General features: G+C 49.7%; 1 protein-coding gene across 1 annotated transcript; it reads right to left on the bottom strand.

Annotated features, from left to right (window-relative positions):
• Positions 1-5,043: 5,043 nt before the first annotated feature.
• Positions 5,044-19,097, bottom strand: Actr1b (actin related protein 1B). Its single transcript, XM_048430328.3, has 11 exons — positions 18,940-19,097; positions 17,123-17,187; positions 15,761-15,836; positions 9,377-9,502; positions 8,980-9,104; positions 8,604-8,820; positions 8,391-8,483; positions 8,117-8,291; positions 7,548-7,609; positions 7,316-7,356; positions 5,044-7,181 (listed from the first exon to the last, which is right to left on the bottom strand). The coding sequence occupies exons 1-11, from the start codon at positions 18,985-18,987 to the stop codon at positions 7,079-7,081; spliced, it is 1,131 nt and encodes a 376-aa protein (XP_048286285.1). The 5' UTR covers positions 18,988-19,097; the 3' UTR covers positions 5,044-7,078.
• Positions 19,098-19,861: the final 764 nt, after the last annotated feature.

Genomic DNA, 19,861 nt, shown 5'->3' on the forward strand with positions numbered 1-19,861 from the left:
GGTGGCTAGTCTTTCTGTAGTTTTTGTTTTGATTTGTTTTGAGACAGAGTTTCTCTGTGTAGTCTTGGCTGTCCTGGGACTCTGTAGACCAGGCCACCCTTGAACTCACAGAGACTCTCCTGCCTCTGCCTCCTGAGTGTTGGGATTAAAGTTGTGTGCCGCCACCACAACCACTACTGCCCAGCTTCCATAGATATTTTTATGTGATCAGCTGTCTCTTAATACTGGCTTGACATCTATTTTAGAATGCAAAACCAGTATAGAGTTGTTAGATTTTTTTTTCCCCCTTGAGACAAGGTTTCTCTGTGTAGCTTTGGTGCCTGTCCTGAACTAGCTCTTGTAGACCAGGATGGCCTCGAACTCACAGAGATCTTCTTGCTGCCTCCCGAGTGCTGGGATTAAAGGTGTGCACCACCACCACCTAGCTGAGCTGTTAGATTTTTATTTTAAAAAATTTTTAAATTTTAAATTTTATATGTAAGAATAGAGGAGGAAAAATCAAGGGAGATTTTGAAGAGTGAGCAGTGGCAATGTTTGAACCTTACTTGGGTCTTGATGTTTTTGTTTTTACAGTGCTAATGATTGAATAACTGGCCCACATGCTACTGAGCCACCTTCCAACCCTGAACCTAGATTTAGAGGAAAGACATTGGGGACTGTCAGTGACTTCTGTACCTATCTGTGGTTCCAAGTCTGCCTACCAAGTTTAAAGGAGAAAGGAGGGGGAAAGGAGAGAGGCACTGAGCTGGACACAGCAGTGCCATTTATAGTCCCAGTTATGAGAGTCTGCAGTGTAAGCATCACCTGAACCTGGGAAACACAGACAGACATTGACCCAAAATAATAATAATTTAAGCTCAGTATTGACATAAATAAGGTGGTTATTAAATTGTCAAGTGTGAGGAGTTTCTTCTCCAGAAGGACCCATGGGAAAAAGAATTGCGGGGGAGAGCAACAACTCACCTTAGCCACCATGTTTATGATGTGTTGGTAAAATTCTCGAAACAAAATTTCTGTAAAATGAAAATATCTCTTCATTTTATGTTGAAATTTGCCAGACATGACTTTCATTGCTCTCTCCTAAACTGGTTCAGGATACATGATTTTGAGTTTGAATTCAGGGATGGAGAGCCTAGGAGAAAGGCCCTTTCTTGATCTTGCTGACCTGTTTGGAAGGTGTAGTCTCAGCTACTATTTCTCGATGTGAGTGATCGTCTCTGCTTCCAGGTGCTCAGACATTGATTGACCACTGAGGCCTTTCCTGTGGGAAGGGGATCCCACACACTACTAAGTCTTACTCTGACAATCCCACCTTAAATGCTATTACCACTGTCTGTACCCTGAAAACTTGAGGTGCTCCTGGGAAGCTCTCCTTGTACACACTTTTCTTTTCGTTCCTTCAAACTGCATAGAATGAGCTAGATCATTAAGTCAGTCTGTGTTCTCCTGGCTTCTCATTTCCAAATCCTCCTTGCTGTTTTTCTTTTAAGGATTGTAACCAGTACAGAGAGAAAAGTCTCCAGGACATTTACAGGCTGTGGTGGGCAGAACAATAATCTTCTCAAAATGTCCACATCTTAAGTCTCCAAATCTGAATGTACATTAAGTCACGGAGCAAGCAGAAATTGAGGTTGTAGGTGGAATTGAGTTTGTTGACCCTAGAAGTAGGGACAACCGACTGTCCATCTTTCAGATTCATCAGGTAATGTATACCAGCTGCCCAGCCCGATGACCTGAGTTCAGTCCCTGGGACCCACATGGTGGAGGGAGGGAACCAGCTTCATTAGTGTTTCTCTGTCCTCCAAACATGTGCTGTGGCATACGTGCACACTAAAATAAGTATCTTAAAAATTAGAGAGACTTTTGGATTATACAGGTGGAAGGGAATGGGGAGACCTAATGATGCTGATTCAACACAGGAAAGAGGTCTTGAGCCAAGAATGCAAGTGATTTCTAAAAGGAAGGCAAGAGAGTGATTATTTAGTCTCCAGATACGAAGGCCTGTGGATGCTTTGATTTTAGCCCAGTGAGACCCATGTTGAGCCGATATGTAAGATAATAGATTTACATTCTAAGTCACTACATTTGGGATTAACTTTTTATAGCAGCAATAAGAAACTAAAACAGACTACTAAATTCCTGAGTCTATAGATCTTTGATTTAGCTGAACTTTGGAATCACCTGAAGATCTACAAATCTTAGGGCCCAGGCCATACTAGACCACTGAAGCATAGTCCCTGGGGGTGGACCTGGGGGAGCAGAGTTCCCCAGGGGCTTCTAGTTCGCAGCTACAGCTGAGAACTACACTAGGCTAGTCACATGGGCTTGAGGAGCTCCTGTACTTCCTTGAACTATTTGGGATAAGAAGGAACTGCAGTGTTCTGACCAAGAGGGCTAAATTTCAGGTTCTGCATCAAAGAGGATTTGTCTCTTGTCAACAAGGAAACATATAGACTTGATTACATTATCTGCATTTTCAGGAATAAACATTTCCAGAACTCCTTGGAAATTGCCAATCTGGTGTTGTCATACAGGTGTGTTTTTTTAAATCTTATTTATTATGTATACAACATTCTGCCTCTATGTATGCCCGCACACCAGAGGAGGGTGTCAGATCTCATTACAGATGGTTGTGAGCCACCATGTGGTTGCTGGGAATTGAACTCAGGACCTCTGGAAGAGCAGCCAGTGCTCTTAACCAATGAGCCATCTCTCCAGCCCTGTTTTTTTTTTTTGTTTTGTTTTGAGACAGGGTCTCATCATATAATTGATGGTCTAGAACTCCCTGTGTAGACCAGGCTGGCACAAACTCAGAGATCCACCTACCTCTCCTGAGTGCTAGGATTAAAACCATGTTGCCACCGTACCTGGTGTGTATTTTTGTTTTTGTTGTAAATGCATGCATGTGCAGTATCTGTGGGCACATGAGCCACCGTATACACATGGTAGTCAGAGGGTAACTTTGTGAAGTTTTTTCTGGCATTACACCTTTATTTGGGTTTGGGAGATTAGTTCAGAACACTAGCTTGTGTGGTGTCTTTACCCACTGAGTCACTCTTGTTCCAGCATACAGACTTTACTTAATCCCTTCAACATGACTATCAAAAATCAGGAAGGTAGTTTATATATTTCAATCATCTAATACTTAGATGTTTTCCTAAATGTTCATTAGATTTGTGTGTGTGTGTCAGAGAGAGAGAGAGAGAGAGAGAGAGAGAGAGAGAAAGAGAGAGAGGGAGAGCGAGCTGTATAGCCCAGGCTGGCCTCAAACTCAAAACCGTGTGTCAGCCTCCTGGTTGTTGGAATTACAGGTATTAAGTGTCTTTTCCATCGAGGGGTCCAGTTCAGTCATATTATCATCCATTGTGATGTCTGGGGCAATTCCTGTCTTACTGTCTTTTAACATTGTCAGTGGTTTTTAAAACTTAAAAACCATCCCAACTCCAAATTGTGCTATCGACTGAACAGTCAACCTATCAGTAACGTAAAGAACACAGACCCCCCACCCCGCCCGGCCCTGCCCTGCCCCACCCCGAGGTCATCAGCTGTTCACAGTCAAGTGAGGGTTCCTCACGCCAGAATATTCACCCGCCTGATCTTGTGCAGGCAGTCAGAGCTGCCGGGAGTTCCCGAGCGCACTGGTCCTGTCACATTCAGAAGACACTGGGACATTTAGTCCTTCCCAACTTCTGGTTCTTATAAACTTTCTGCCCCCTCTTCCATGGTAGTCAGTGAGTCTTGGGGATGGAGAGTAGTAAACAGATGTCATCTGTGGCTTAGCACTGTATAGTCACTTAGTGACTTTGTACAAACTAACTTCTCTGTTGAGGTTTGAGAGCTGTAGACAGAAGGGAATTTGATACTGTCCTTTTTGCAAACTGGTAGCAGTAGGTTCACCCCTGGGGTCAGTGAGCTTCCCCAGCCATGGGTGTTTGGGACAGATTTGCAGCAGGCAAGCATGCATTTCTTTATTCAGTCAGGAAAGTGGTTGGTTACTCGCCAAACATTGGTGTCACTATTGCACCCATGGGCATCTCTTGCTATTCCAGTCATTCCAATTCAAGCTGGCTAAGACTTTTCTCCCCACAGTACTTTCCACTGCAGACAGTTAGCCAGGAAGCTTCCTGATCAGTTACAGTTTGATTTTTACATGTCCTGTGACCAGTGCGTGAGTATCCTCAGCAATAAGACCTAACCATCAAGTACTGGGGACTGCCTAAAGTAAGCAATAGCCTGTATTGTCATTGTTTTGGGACAATACAGATACCTCAAGGGGAGGTATCCTACACATGAACTCAGGCCTTCAAGTGTATAGTAAGTACTTTATCAACTGAGCCTTCTCCCCAGCCCTTAGTCACATATCACTAAGGACTCAAATATTTTATTGGATGGTTTATAATACATAAAAGATTGGAGCATTGAAGGCTGCTTCAACTTGGCCCACATGTTGCTTAGATAAGTCACTTGAGTTCTTACTTTCCAGTGCCACAAGACATAGAAGTATCTTGAGTTTCCCTTTAGGGAACTGAAGGTTAGTCTTGGATGCTGTGCTCATTGTTTCTGGGTGTTGCCAATTCTAGACCCTTGAAGCAGAGGTAGGAAACCCACGTACACATTCTAACCTGGCTTGCTTGTACACAGTTGAGTGTTTCAGCATTAGTAGAATAAAACCAGGAGTTCATACCTGTAACTCAGTACAAGCTTAGTCTAGCTGCTTCCTCCCTTGGCTGTAGCTCTTTAGCTCTTACCAGACCATCCCTTAGGGGTCTATGGAAGCCTTTGTTTTAAACAGTGTGACTTGGACGTGTATAAGGTGTGGTTCCTGGGGAGAGAACAACAGGAGCAGAGCTAGCAAGCAAAATGGGACACAGGTAGGAATGGAACAGACCTCAAGTGTACCAGCATGTGGTTCCCAGGGGTGACTCTGCTGGCATCACACCAGTTGCTGTTTTCCCAGGAAGTGTAATTCTACATTAACTGGAATTCCACTTAACAGAGAGCTGCTGTTTCTTCCTCCCCCATGGCTGTATTTACTTGTATCAGTAAGGACTCATGAATATTTTATTGTATGGCTTATAACTCATTACAGATTTGAGGTGTTACCCGCACAGTAGATTATGAGAGCAAACACACTGGGTAGGCAGAATGGAACAGGGTCATGAGCTAGGCTGGGGTAGCAAAGGGACTGCAGGAGACACAGACTTGACTGACAAGGTGGGGTGCATGAGAAGGGAAGAACTCAGCTGTAAGATTCCAAACACAGGTGACTGGGAGCCAGCGCCACCAGCAGAACCCTGCACAAGGGCCGGTTTGCAGGGTCCTTAGCAAAGGTTTCTGTGTAAACTTAGGCGCTATGCTTGACCACGTGACGGCATAGAATCCCCTGCACACATACCTGATCAGAACTGTGACTTACAGCTTCCAACACTGGTTCTGGTCGCTATCCTTCCATAGTGAAAACTGTCACCTAGCACACAGCTAAACCTCCTTCTCCAGAGCCTCGACATGCTAGCTAGCCTAACCTCTTTGGTTTATGTCACTATGCCACAGACCAATTTACCCTTCCCTGCCAACCGTCAAAGGCCTCTCCCTAACCACTGACTGACCCAGGCTCTTACAAGCCAGCACGTCCCACCTGTTGGCTCAACCCCAGCACTGTCAGCCCAACAGTGACAGAGAAGAAGAGTCGTTCTTCTCTGAGTTGAGCCCTCTTGCTGTCCATCAGCTCAAAGCCACGTCGTGCCGTAGGCACTAACAAGCAGACTGGTTGAGCTACTGGTTGAGCTCTCACTGCCTGTAGGACTTCCTGGTTGTTCCGCTTCCTCCTGTGAACTCCGGTCCACTCCTAGGCTGCCCTTCTCATCCTGCCTTAGGCTGGTAAGTCTGCATCACTGCCAGCAGCTGTGTGCCTCTGCAGGTCTGTGTGAGCTGTGGGGCACACATGGCAGCCCTGTTTAGGAACATGCAGGGAAGGCAGCCTGGCTCTGCCTCCCCTAGCAGGTCACAGCACGTGGGTAATGAGGCTGGACTCGCTTGTCCCGTTGCCCTGCCAACCACTGAAGGCTTAGAGCTCCTGAACTATGCCAGTGTCATGCTGAGTTCCCTCTGGTCCTTCCTATCAATGTCCCCGGGGATGAGTTGAGCAAATGAGAGCACAGAAAGCCACAAGAATCAGAGCCACACATTGGGCTTTATCCATAATTATTACTATAATGATTTATAAAAAGAATTATTTTTCAGGCAACTGTGTTAAATTATTGTTCAGCTCTGGAGAGGGAGGTGGGGCCCTGGCCTTTCTTGAGGGAGGTGAGGACATGCCTACCCTTTGGGTCTGCCTCCTGATTAAGTGGCTTTCCCTCAGCAAATAAAGACCACAATCCCTTACTGTCCAGGGTGCCGAGGGAAAGGGGGGAAGGGCAGCAAATCAATGTAGTGCTTTGAAAGGGAGTGGGGCAGACCACAAGCTGTGGCCGCCCATGGCTCTGACGCTCTGACCCTTGGCCACATTCCCTCACTGGGAATGGAGAACTAACAGTTCCTTCATCAGTCCTGTCTAGGACATTTGCCCAGCAAAGCCGGGTGTACAGGGTCCAAGCAGCCCTGTCAGCCAGGACGAGGAAACAGGCATGAAACACACCAGTGTGCCTCACCACCCCAATGGGAGCTCCTGGCTGCTCCCTCAGCCCACTCCAAAGACCCAGGGACTCTCGCCCCATGGGAGCTGTCAGAACAAAGGAGCACATGAGTGTCTGGTCTTGGAGCTTCAAGAACGGAGCAAGGAACCACAGGCCAATGTGGTCTTGCTGAGAGAGTCGTCCGCACCAACCCAGTGTTGGATTCTTCAATTCCTATGCTCCAGCTTGGGACTTCCATCCATGCAGTTAATCGTTACTGTGTCTGTGTGTGTGTTGAGCACAGGGGGAGGGAGGGCTACAGGTGAGCATAACCGCACCACCTGCTCTGGGGTCAGGGCATGCAGGGGACCCTAGGCCTACAACATGAACCCAGACCAAAAGGGGTCAAGGGCTCTGGCTCCCCTTTCCTCCCTCTCTCCCAATATGTCCACTCTCCTTGGGCATTAGAAGGTTTTGCGATGAATCGCACGGGAGCCATCTTCTTCATATTCCTTTTTGGATACCCACATCTTCTTAAAGGTGTCTAGGGAGGCGAGGATGGAGCCGCTGTAAGGATGGAGAGACAATATTCTTTGGTACCTGTGGGCTGGGCCAACTGTCATCCTTTTCCATTTTCCCCGGCCTGTGCGAACCCCTGGAGGAATGTCTCCCTAAGCCCTTCTGCTTGAGCCCCATCTCACCCAATCCACGTGGAGTACAGCCGTTCCTGAGGAGCTGAGATCTAGAAGGAGCAAATGTTTGCGTAACCACCTGTCCTGCAAGCACAGCCACCACCCTCAAACCCAAGGCAGCGAGAACACGCATGATAGGGCAGGGTGGAGAATGGCAAACACAAGCACAGGTACAGTGGGGTTCCCATATCCCTGAAGGCCAGCGCCACCAGCACCCTCTCCCCAGAGTTTCCAGTCTCACCTTGATTTTAACATCCTTTGGGGCAAGCTTCTTTACTTCACTTAGTAACCTGTCTCCAAAGCCTGTGGATACAAAGATGGCCAAGCCTGGATGGACCACAGCCAACCTCCTTGCCATGGTAGCCTTTAGACCACTAGCCGCTGCCGTCCCTCTTCCTGCACCCTGGCTGTTGGGTGGGTACAGTGTCTGAGAGACTGACGTGAGACGCAACCTAAGCCACGCAGTGCCACCTGACCCTATGTCCTCCCTGAAGGCTCCTCAACTGATCACCCGCTACAAAGACACCATCTAGTCACTCCAGGCTTGGCTCTGAACTTATAATCCTCCTGCCTCAGTCTCCTGAGTACTGAAATGACAGGTGTGTGCCCCCAGGTCTGGCATAACTTAATTTTAAATTAAGTCTTTTAAAAAAACCAACACATTAAAAACATCTCTCCCACCACAAAACCCCGTTCACTGAGTGCTGCCAGAGGTTATGGGAGTGGCACACTGCTGGCCCCAGAGAGCGAGAGGTCTCAGGTGTCGGCTGCTCTGGGCCTTTGACCCAGCCGCCACCTCTCCAACAGTACCTTTAAAGAGTGTTGAGCCCCCCGAGAGCACAATATTGGAGAACAGTGTCCGGCGAAGGTCCATGTCAGACTTGTGGATGGCAAAGGCCAGGACCTCGTGGAGCCCCTCACTCTCATCCCCCACCAGGTCTGGTTGGAAGAGCAGCTCGGGGGCTCGGAAGCGTGCAGGCCCCACCTGTGTGGAGAGGAAGACTGAAGCACAGGTTCTCCAGAGGAGTCAGCCCCCCCCCTCCCCCCGTTAGCTACCACACTGGAACCAGGCCTGGCCACTTACGTCAAGTGTGCTGCCGTCTGGAAGGGTGTACTGCACCTTCTCAGTCTCAAGAGCCTCATCCTTCTGTGGGTTGATGGACAGATAGCAGGCTCGCTGTATGGGCAGAGTACTCTCTTAGGCAGACTGTAGCGGGGATGCTTGTGGCCAGGGTTTGCTTTCATGTACTGGCCTCCCCAAACCCAGCCATGCCCACATCCCCATACCCTTCATCACCTCTTTGATGGTCCGGACAACCTCAAACTCAGCTGAGGTGTGGAAGTCTGCCCCTTCCTTGCGCAGCAGCAGCCTCAAATATCGAGAGACGTCACGGCCCGCGATGTCTACCCGCATGATGGAGTGTGGCATGGCAAAGCCCTCATAGATGGGGACAGCGTGAGTGACCCCGTCCCCCGAGTCTAAAACCACTCCTGTTGTGCGTCCCGTTGCGTACCTGCCACCAGGTCAGCATCCTTTACTTTAGCCACAGAGATGAGAAGACCTCCTTGACCCCGCAAGGGACCCTGGGACATTATTTATACCACCCGAGAAACAGGAATGGAGGGGATCAAGAGGCTGGGCCTCCAGGGACATCAGGGCTTAGGGCACTCACAGGCTGAGCACGGCCTGCATGGAGATAAACAATGCAGGAACATTGAAGGTCTCAAAGAACACCTCTGCTGCCTTCTCCCGGTTCTTACTGGGGTTCAGTGGGGCCTCCGTGAGAAGAACAGGATGCTGTGAGAAATGAGGGAGTCACACACACACAGACAAGCCAGGCACGGGGCGCTTTCTGAGCTAGAAGCATCACTGAATAGCTGCTTGTCCCTCCTGAGGACTCCATCCTGAACCAGCTCCAAAGATCAGGCCCTGAAAAACTACCTGGCTATCACGTGTTGTGCACATAAACACACAGAAAGAGCAGGAAAAATCCTATCAATGTGCAGACAGGGAGTGGGCAAGGGCAATCAGGAAAGCTGGGCGTGTGGAGGGAAGGGTGGCTGCCACACCTCCTCGGAGAAGGTCTGTAGCTGGTCCTTGGAGTAGACGTACTGCCAGATGCGCTCCATGTCATTCCAGTCTCGCACCACGCCGTGCTCCATGGGGTAGCGGATGGTCAGCAGCCCCCGGTGCTCCTGGAGGACAGGGAGAAAGCCAGACATAGCACCTGGCCCTCGCGGACCAGCTGCTAAGTCGCCTACTGTGAAGCTGCCCTCTGCCTCTGCCTGCTGGGCATCTCCTTGCTCTGCATGCAGGCTCCCAGAGCTCAGCTGGCCTCAAATGGCTAAGGGCCAGAGAAAAATGGCAACATGCCTTATTGAATACAGTCTTCTGAGCAAATGGCAGCTATTTTCATCAAGTCAGCTGTGCCTGCTGGCAGGACACCATCACAAGCAGGTCTGATGACTGTCGGTGCCTCAGAGAGTGGGGTCACTGGACCCTCACCCCAAATCGTGCCGTCATTTATATGCACTCTGTCTTAACTGTACGTGGCCCAAGGATCTTGAGAGGCACCAGAATACATAAGCTGGGGAAGGCTAACTGAGGGGAGAACCCAGCATGATGGGTGAGAACTTCTCAGGTGCTTTGGGGTTCCTTGTCCTCCTCTAAGTAGCCCCTCATCCATACTCTGGAAGCAAGCTCAGTAAAAATCAGTTTTCCCCAACCGGGTGGTGGTGGAGCATGCCTTTAATCCCAGCAATGGGGAGGCAGTGGTAGGCGAGTTTAAGGCCAGCCTGGTCTACAGAGCAAGGTCCAGGACAAGATCCAAAGCTACACAGAGAAACCCTGTCTTGACCCCACCACAATCCCCAAAAATAAATCAGTTTTTCCAGAGTAAACACTGATGGAGTTTGTATTTTGGTTTATGGAAGAAACCTTAGAAGAAGGCAAAAGATGTGTCCTTAGGAAGGAATTCTTACCATGTCTGGTAGTCAGCAGGATATGACATAAAGAAAGATATGTTGGAGAATATTAGTTTAAGATGTCTTACATTTGTTTATGTTGTGGAATATTTGTTTTAATGATGCAGAGATGTGTTGCATTCTTTCATGTTGCATTTGTTTAACTCTGTGAAGCTGTGTTACTTGCCTGCCTAAAACACCTGATTGGTCTGATAAAGAGATGAATGGCCAATAGCAAGGCAGGAAAAAGAATAGAAGGAGAAAACAAGAGAAAAAAAGATCAAGGAGCAAGAGAACAAGGAGAGGAGGACACTAGGGGCCAGTCACGGAGTAAGAGTGAAAGCAAGACATACAGAAATAAGAAAAGGAAAAAGCCCAGAGGCAAAAGGCAGATGGGCTAATTTAAGAAAAGCCGGCTAGAAACAAGCCAAGCTAAGATCAAACATTTATAAATAAGAATAAGCCTCCATGTGTATTTATTTGGGAGCTGGGTGGCAAAAGAAGCCAACCAACTACAAAGATGAGTTTGGGAAAAGCCAACAGCATTGCTCTTGGTTCAGAAGATGAGACAGGCAGCTAAAGCCACACTGAAGGTGGGGCATCTGTTTTCCCACATGGCGTGCCGGAGTATCCCTGCAATGCCCGTCCTGGGTAACAGGATGTGCAACTGAAGCCCAGGGGGAAATTGCTTGTGTGAAGGAGGAACTGCCATACAGGGGACACATGGCTAGCATCCTCCATGGTAGCCTTGAATTTAGAAAGAAAGGTGGAAAAAGGGAGAGAGTGGCATTGGCTGGCTTCTTCTGACAGGTGGGGGACCAAAGAGCCCTTCCTGAGACCCAAGGCCTTGGAACCTGTGGGAAGCACTGGTTAAGAGGGACAGCTAAAAACTGAGAGGGATGGCATATGACACTCTAGTCACTGTGCCAGACAGAATGGTGTGAACTGGGGTTGAGATGGAGATTGATTTATCAGGGGTCTTAAGACAGGGATGGGGCTTTAGTGGTGTTCATGAGCCCCACTAGCCAGCTGATAGTAGAAGACACTTATGGGGGACAGAGATGACAACAGCCGTAACTAATGAGATAGCCAGAGTGAGGACCACGTCCAGGGTGACTGGAAGCCCCATGATGAAATATGAACATATTGGCTCGCCAACTATTTGAACCAGGTGTGTTGGCACACATCTGTAATTCCATCACTCAGAAGGCAGAGACAGGTGGATCTCTGTGTGTATAAGGCCTGGTTAACATAGCTGGTTCCAGAACAGTGAGGGTTAGAGAGAGACCTTGTTTCATGCCCCACCCCCAAACCATTCGTGCTTGGGTGGCTGCTGTAACTAGGTGTTCCTTGGTTCCTTAGTGCCTAAGAACACCAAAGACTCAGGTGATGGAAATGTCTACAGCAGCGCAGGTGAAAAGGATTAAGTTGGACCACAGTTTGGCAGCTTCCTCCCCTGAACATGCTCTGTATATTTTTCTCTTGGGGGAGGGGAGTACAAATTAGTCATCCAAACCCAAGTCCTTTTAGCAGCCAGGTACGGTAAATGGAGAGGTACCTACTGGCTGGAGCGGTACTGGGATGGCAACCAAGAATGCACTAGTCTCAAGCCAAGAAGGTGCAGCTGACTGCGAGGTGGGCCTTAGATCTGATCAGCTTGAGCTACCTGAGCCCTACTGAGTTCATCAAGGCTAGGAAAATGTTGGGGCCAGAGAGATGGCTCGGTGGTTAAGAGCATTGACTGTTCTTTCAGAGGACCTGGGTTCAATTCCAGCACTCACATGGCAGCTTACAACAGTCTGTAGCTCCAGTTCCAGGGGAGCTGACCCCCTTATACAGACATACATACCAACAAAACACCAATTAGCGCACATAAAATTAAAATAGAAAACAACAACAAGAAAAACCCCATTGTCTTTAAAATAAAATAAAAAGCACAGGAAAATGCATCAAGGACCCATGAAAGTGCCCCAGATGAGGAAGCCACATAACCGATACAAAGGGATGCAATCTTTTGATGTTATACTGGACTTCACTGATCTTCAGGATCTCTTCAGCTTTGGAATTCTGAAAACAGGTCCTTCCTGGACTCTCAAAAGTTTATCGTTACAACCCTACTATTTGTCATGGGATGGTGACCTACGGCCTTGCTTTGTTATCCTGAGCATCCTTGGTAAAAAGTTTCATTATATAGATGACATAATGCTAACCTGAGTGCTTTGTGGGTTTGGAAACCCATCTGAAAGACTTAACAGTGCACCTAAAGGAGCAAGGATGGGAAGGAAATCAGGTCACAAAGGGTGCAAAAGCCACGCACAACTATGAAATTCCTGGAGGCTTTCTGGTTGGGTGAAGCATGAATGGTACCCACTGTGCTGCCTGATCTGATATCAGTTTGATACAAGCTAGAGTTATCTGAAAGGAAGGACCTCAATTAAGCAAATACCTCCAGAAAATTCCGCTGCAAGGTATTTTCTTAGTTATTGATGGGGAGGGCCCAGCCCATTGTGGGTGGTGCAATTCCTGGACAGGTGGTCCTGGGTTCTATAAGAAAGCAGGCTGAGTAAGCCAAGGGGAGCAAGCCAATAAGCAGCACTCCTCCATCAGCTCCTGCCTCCAGGTTCCTGCCCTGTTTGAGTTCCTGTACTGACTTCTTCAGATGATGAACAGCAAGCGATATGGAAGTGTTAGCTGAATAAACTGTTTCCTCCCAACTTGCTTTTCGGTAGTGATGTTTCATCACAGCAATAGAAACCCTAAGACACCCACAAAGGTAATCAAGAGAATTCTGCAACAACTCTTACATGTAAAAGTTAAAGGATGAAGGAAAGATGCTCAATCATGCCACAATGACATGTGCTCAACTATGTTCATAGCAGCTTTGTTTGTCATAGCCAGAACCTAGAAACAACCTAAATGCCCCTAGACCGAAGAATGGATAAGGAAAATGTGGTACATTTACACAATGGAGTACTACACAGCAGAAAAAAAATGACATCTTGAATTTTGCAGGAAAATGGATGGAGCTAGAAAACATTATTTTGAGTGAGGTAACCCAGACACAGAAAGACAATTGTCACATGGACTCACTCATAGGTGGTTTTTAAACATAAAGCAAAGAAAGCCAGCCTACAAACCACACTCCCAGAGAACTTAGACAATAATGAGGACACTAAGAGAGACTTACATAGATCTAATCTACATGGGAAGTAGAAAAAGACAAGATCTCCTGAGTAAATTGGGAGCATGGGGACCTTGGGGGAGGACTGAAGGGGGGGAGGGGAAAGGCAGGGAGGGTAGCCAAAGAAAAATGTAGAGCTCAATAAAAATCAATTAAAAAAATTTTTAAAAAAAGTTAAAGGACGAACACAGGATACCTTGTGAGAGTGTGAAACAGAACTCTTGAGAATTTGAGGTTAGCTGAGAAACCCAGTGCTAGGGGTGGGTAGACAAAGGAGGCCCTATAAGCCCCCTAAACAATAAAGTCTACTGTCATGCTGTTGTTTGTACACCAAAACTAGATGGTAGGACCCTGTTGGCTGAAGTCACTGCATGCTTCAGTTGCAGGACTCTGTAAAATACAGCAGAGACTAAGCAGAAGTTTTCCCGGTCCGCTGGTCAGCTTTTATCGCGCTGAAAGGTGCTATGGAGGCTGCCGGGGAAAATTATGGTCCAAAGTCATACTTGGTGGCAGATCTTGCATGCTACACAATGGACGTGCCAGGCCAGATGTGTTAGTGCAATAATGCCATGAATCGTTATGGACGCAACCAACTTTCTGATCAGGCTTAAGGCCTGCTCAGCAGACAGGACTTTACATCCTGTTCTGTGAGCTCAGACAGAAATGCTCCATGGTTGTGCAAAGTCACAGCCCCAGCAACTGTGATTATTTGGTTCGATGAATGTGATGTGCCTTCCAAATATTTGTTTGTGCACTTATGTTCTTACTGCTGTCAGCTCCCATTGGAGGTCTTTCTGTTTCCCTGTTCCCATTTTCTTACTTGGGTTTTGCAGAAGGAATACAGACAGGTGGATCTCTGTGTGTATAAGATCCACCAAGACTAGAGACATGGAGAGATGGTCAAGACTATGAGGGCTTGGTACTCTGCTGAAGTTGGAGAACGGTCAGATGTTACCCCTCCAAGGCTCAGGGAACACTGCTGAAGGGAGTGTGTGTGTGTGTGTGTGTGTGTGTGTAAGACTCTAAGGGCCGAAGGAAGGGAGAGTGCCACAGAACACAGTAAATAACTCCAAGCAAAAAGGAGTCATTTTCATCAAATCAGCTGTACCTGCTTGCAAGAAACCTTTTGAGCAGACCTGGGGTTCCCTCAGAGGAGCGGGTGAGAGGGTCACTGGACCCTCACCTGAGATTTCTCCCTACTGTACCTCCCAGCCATTCCTAGGCAGTTCTGTCCTAACTGCACATGGTCTCAGCCTTGAGAGGAGCTAGCGTATGTAGGCTGGGGAAGGCTTTGGAGAATGAAGATGGCTGTAGGTGTCCCTCGCTCCCACGCTAGCCTCTCACTCACACCCCATCAACAAAGTCTCTGGTTCCCCAGGGTGAACTTCAGTAGAATCCTAGTCTGGTTTCTCACTGGAGTCTCATAAAGAGCCACTGTTTCTGTCGTCTACTCAGGGAGAGAATTCTGGAAATGTGCCCCATCCCACAATCCCTCCTTTTACCCCACAAACGTGCTTCCTCACTCACTGCTCAAACTCTCCAGTGTCTCCTCAGGCCGACTAGCATTCATCTGCAGCTCCAGCCAGCGCTCCTGTCAGCACAGCCCCTCCTGGGCCACCTGAGCCCACCGTTCTTCCAGAATACGGCCAGGGCGCTGGCCTCTCGGCCCAGCTCTCTAAGCAGTCCTGTCTTCCACAGGATAGCCTCCTCCATCTGCCCTCAGAAATCCCTCTAGTGGACACACGCTTCCCAGGAGCTGCTCGCCTGCCCTTCTATTCAGCTCTCCCCACCCTCTTCAGGCCTGGGACTGTGCCTTTATTCCCCAGGAACCTACCTGGCTCCTGCCCATGCTGGGCTGGTTCTTCTCTCACACTCTATGTTGGCTCCCTAAGAGTCTGATTTAGCTGTGTGGTCCCCAGGTGTGTCAGCCTAGCCAGAATGAGAAAGGGCCCCAGCCCTCCTCACGGCAGGGCCATCCAATCTAGATGACTCTAATTCTCAGTCACTTTTGGGGGTAGCGGAAGATGACTTTGAACTTCTGATCCTCCTAGGTCCACCCCTCCCAAGTGCTGTGCTCGCAGGCTTGTGACCTTAATTCCTTCTCCCATATCTGAAAGAGGACAGGAGGCCCCAGCAGATTCCTCGGGAGTGTCATTTTGTTTGTGTGTCACAGAAGGGGACTGCCTTGTCACACACACAGCACCGAACAACCGAGAGGGGTCAAAAACGGTGCAGAAACCCTAGAACAGGTTGCTCTGACCACCAGCCAGTTCTCCTGTGACCGAGGAACTCAACGGAAGGCCAGTTACCTCTGCTTTTGGTCCAATGAAGAGGTCCCCCTCCAGGGCTCCAGCCATAACCCGCATGTGCTTGGGCCGTCCGACACTGCAAGGACACAGAAGGTCAGTGAGCTCGGCAGGTGCACGGCTGAACCTGTGTTCAGGAAAACCTAAGCCCGACTGCAAAGCTCTAGAGAGTGGCCAGTCTGAGCAGTAAGGGCAAAGGTCAGAGCCTAGACTAAGGGAAAGCGGGCCAGCAGCATGGGTCTTAGCACAAGTAGTGTAGAGTATATGAAGGAACAGTCTTTCTCCAAGGAGCACCGAGTGTGAACAACACGATCCTTCATGGCCTGGCTCTAGCAAGGGATGAGCCTTCTATAGCCACTGTCTCAGCCCAGCCTCTCGTCTGCTGTTGGATGGAGGACAGCCCTACAGCTGTGTAGTGGCTTCCCTGTGCATCCCGCTCACAGTGGCCACTGTCCCTCCCTACTGCCACAGCTTCCAGAATAGAGATTAGTTCTTGGCAAGCATGCATCTGATGAGCCTGCCATTCCAAATCGTGACCCACATTCCCCACGTACCACCAACAGCCTTCCCTGACACCCACCCAGACAGAGTTCTGGATGGAAGGCTGAAGCCCTTCAGTACACTCTCAGTGCGCCCAGGCTGGCCTTGTCCCCAGACAGACATGCCGTTCTCCGAGCCTCTCCAGGGAACTTCAGGGTCTAGCTCTCATCTGGCCACTGACAAATCCTTTAAGCTCTGAGAAACCCCAGAGAGAATTTGCCCTTCCCATTGGGCAGGTACCTAGGCACTCCAGGATCCCTAGGATGGTACCACCCAGGCAGGTATTCCCGCCACCACTAGCACCACCTGGGGCGTGTGGAGTGGGCTACATAGGAACATTTCCTAGATACTAAACACAAATGAGCCCTGATCAACATTTCTGGGGGCTGGAGGTACAGCTTACAATGCACACTTAGCTTTCGGGAGGCAAGGGGTTCAAGCACCCAAACCCCACAACAATCAGAAAAACCTTTCCAGGGAGGCAGGGAAAGCTCCTAAGCTCTCTGTGGGAGCTTAGCTCTTTCCCTGGAGAGAGGTCCCTTTTATTTCTGCCACAGCCATTGCCACACCCCATCCCCAGGGCAATGCAGGCTGCTTCTCCTCCTCTCAGGCTCAGCCAGAAACAAAGGTAAGAAGCTCCGAAGAGGAAACTCAGCCCTTAACTCCCCCAGAGCTCAGGTTAACCCCACCAATCTGCTGCTTCCTCTGACAGGTGGATGGGGGGGGGTGGCCCTCAAAGAAGAGCGCTGTAACCACAAGGTCCATGTTCTTCCCAAAAGCAAATACGGGGGGGTAGGGGGAGGCTGCTGCCCCGGCAACACTTACTAGTTTGGGAAACAGTACTTAGGAATCTGGTCTCCTGCAAAACCAGCCTTGATCACCCCTGAACCCTGCAAAGAAAAGCAATGTTTAGCTTCTGCCGTCAACTCCAGACGCAGTCAGTGTCCCCAAGTGGAGAGCTCTGGCAGCCTCACCAAGGTTGGGCAGAGGGGGGAAGCCAGAGACCCCACCTGGAGGACAAGATTATTCACGAGCACTAGTAGCTCAAAACTGGGAAAAATGCTGCATTTCCGGCCCTGGAGATTTTTATTTGGCTGGGTCTGGAAACTCAAGGGGTGGGGAGTGGGGGTGGCGACAGGAGGGCTGTTAAGGGCATCTAGTGGGTGGAGGTCAGGGTTGCTGTCAGTGTTCTACAGCGCGCAGGTGATCCCTGTTACCAATAATCACCAGCACCAGTAGGGCGAGGAGAGAGGAAACCATCACACACCTCCTCCTCGGTGAACGCTATGGCTAGTTCCTGTGGGAGGAGGCATACAGCTACACTCCAAAGATAGCTAGATGCTACCCCTCAGTGTCCTCCTATGCAAGAGTCCCTCTCTTCACCGGCAGAAATAGACCACATACTGGGCCCACCCGGGAGACCACTTGGGGTGTGGAAAGATAGGTACCTTTCTCAAGTGCCTTCCCTGGGGAATAAGAAGAGATTGGCCCTGCTCCTGCTCCAGCCTGGAAGCTGGACCTAGGATGTCAACAAGAACCTGGCAAGTCCTCCACTCAGTAAAGGAATCACTTTCTCATACCCTTTGCCCACCAATCTCCATCACAAGCCTTTGGGCGTGCAGAGCAGAAACAAAACAAGTCCAAGTCATAGGAGAGGGCCTCCAAGCCCAAAAGGAGGCAAGCGGGTGGCCCTGAGCTCATAAGCTTGTTGGCCACCAAGAAGGGAAGTAGCCTGATGCACACTGTAGCTAGCCAGAGCACTGGTCGGATAAGCACATCCCCGAGCCCAGGACTAGTGTCTAATGATAAACATCCTGTTATGATTTAAGGAGTCCACATGGGTGCTCCAAAAAAAGGCAGCCACAAAGGGACTCCATCAGGGGGTCACGTGGGAAGGAGTCAGCTCCCAGAAAGAACAGAAGTGTGTCACTGTCAAAAACTCCAAGGCCTGCACACCAGAGGTATCGTCTAGGCATAGCCAGAGAAAACCCCGGCCACGTCAAAGGCTCTAAGGCTAGACATCTCCCAGGGCAGCTGAAGGCAAGCAGAACCCAGGTGCTGGAAGACAAAGCCTCGGGAAGCAGGACCTCTTTCTTTTCAGGCTTGCGAACAACCTAGCCCCAACTGCTGCTGCTCTGTCCTGGGAAAAGCGGTCCTGGACTCTCCAAAAGGATCCTTTAAAGAGAGGGAGGTTAAAGCGGCAAAGAGGACGCCAAGTGGTGGTGGGTACTTGGCTGGTAGACATCAACGTGCAGTGTTTGTCTCTGGGTGCAGCCTCTTGGGAAGTGTTGTAAAGATCACCAGGCCCTCCAAAAGACGAGGCCAGGGGTGTGCAAAGGTCAAATGTCAGCCGCCCTACATCAGGCTGACCACCAAGCAAAGGGTCGGAGGTCTAAACTTGTCCAGAGCTTCCTTCCATCCACGACAGATGCGTCCGCCGGCCTAGAGCACCAAGGACCACCTGGCTAGGTCCTGCTGTCCTGCACATTCTGGGCGCCCAGGGAAGGAGTCCCGAGGCCCACACCTGGCCCCGCGGGGGCAGCGAGTGGGCACTAGTCCCACCAGCGCGGGCCACTGCGCGGCGCCGCGTGCGACCCCTGGGCGGGACACAGCCCTCCCCCAACCCCGCTGTCCCGACTCACATTGTCGATGACCACGGGCTGGTTGGCGATGACGTCGTAGGACTCCATGGCCGGGCCGAGCCGGCCCTGCCCAGCAGGCGGGCTGCAGGAGGACCGGCGGGCTACAAGGCGAGCGGGAGGACCAGGACGGCCGCGACTCTAGACTGGGCGCCGCGCCCCTCCCCCAGTACACTGCCTACGCGAACCCAGCCCTGCGGCCAATCACAGCCGGCAACTGGCCTGATTGACGGCGAACGCCGGGGCGGACTGCGGAGGGACGGGGGCGGGGACTCTTGGAGCTGGCTAGCCAATTGAAGCTGCCCGGAAGGACAGCCGGGCGTTGCCAAGGTAGGCTGCGCGGCGTCCAGGCGATGATGTCATGGCTGGGTTCTTAAAGGGGACGCAGAAATTGAATAGAAGATAGTGGGTCCTTTGCGATTGGAAAGTGTCACCTACTGGAAACACTTCTTCAATGCAACATCCGTGAGCACTCCTCGTAGGAAGACAGCCTTAATATTTCAACGGTAGAGTCAAATTAGATTTACTCATTTTTTTTTTTTGATTTTTAGAGATGGGGTTTTTGTTATGCCCAAATCCGTGGGTCCCCACAAAAGTCAACAAAGGAGACCGAGTCTCATATGTAAAAGCAAAGAGCCTTTATTTTAACCAAGTTTGCAAACTCGGTCTCTCCACATATCCAACGTATTGGTATATCTGGAGAGCCCCGAGCTCAATTAGAATTGAGTTTTTTATAGTAGTAAACGTGGGTGGTGAGGAGTCTCTGAGGTTCAGCAACCCTGATTGGCTGACATTTGTCTAGGGGTGTCCTGGTAAGGTGCGCTTGCAGGTGATTCTATCTACAGCTCTTGGAATGCCAGGCATTTCTTTTGAATGTTCTGCTCTTGGGTGGGAGTCGGGCAATCTCCGCCTGCCAGGCATTGTC

This window comes from Myodes glareolus, chromosome 18, assembly GCF_982192425.1.
Source record: "Myodes glareolus chromosome 18, mMyoGla1.1, whole genome shotgun sequence".
NCBI lineage: Eukaryota > Metazoa > Chordata > Mammalia > Rodentia > Cricetidae > Myodes > Myodes glareolus.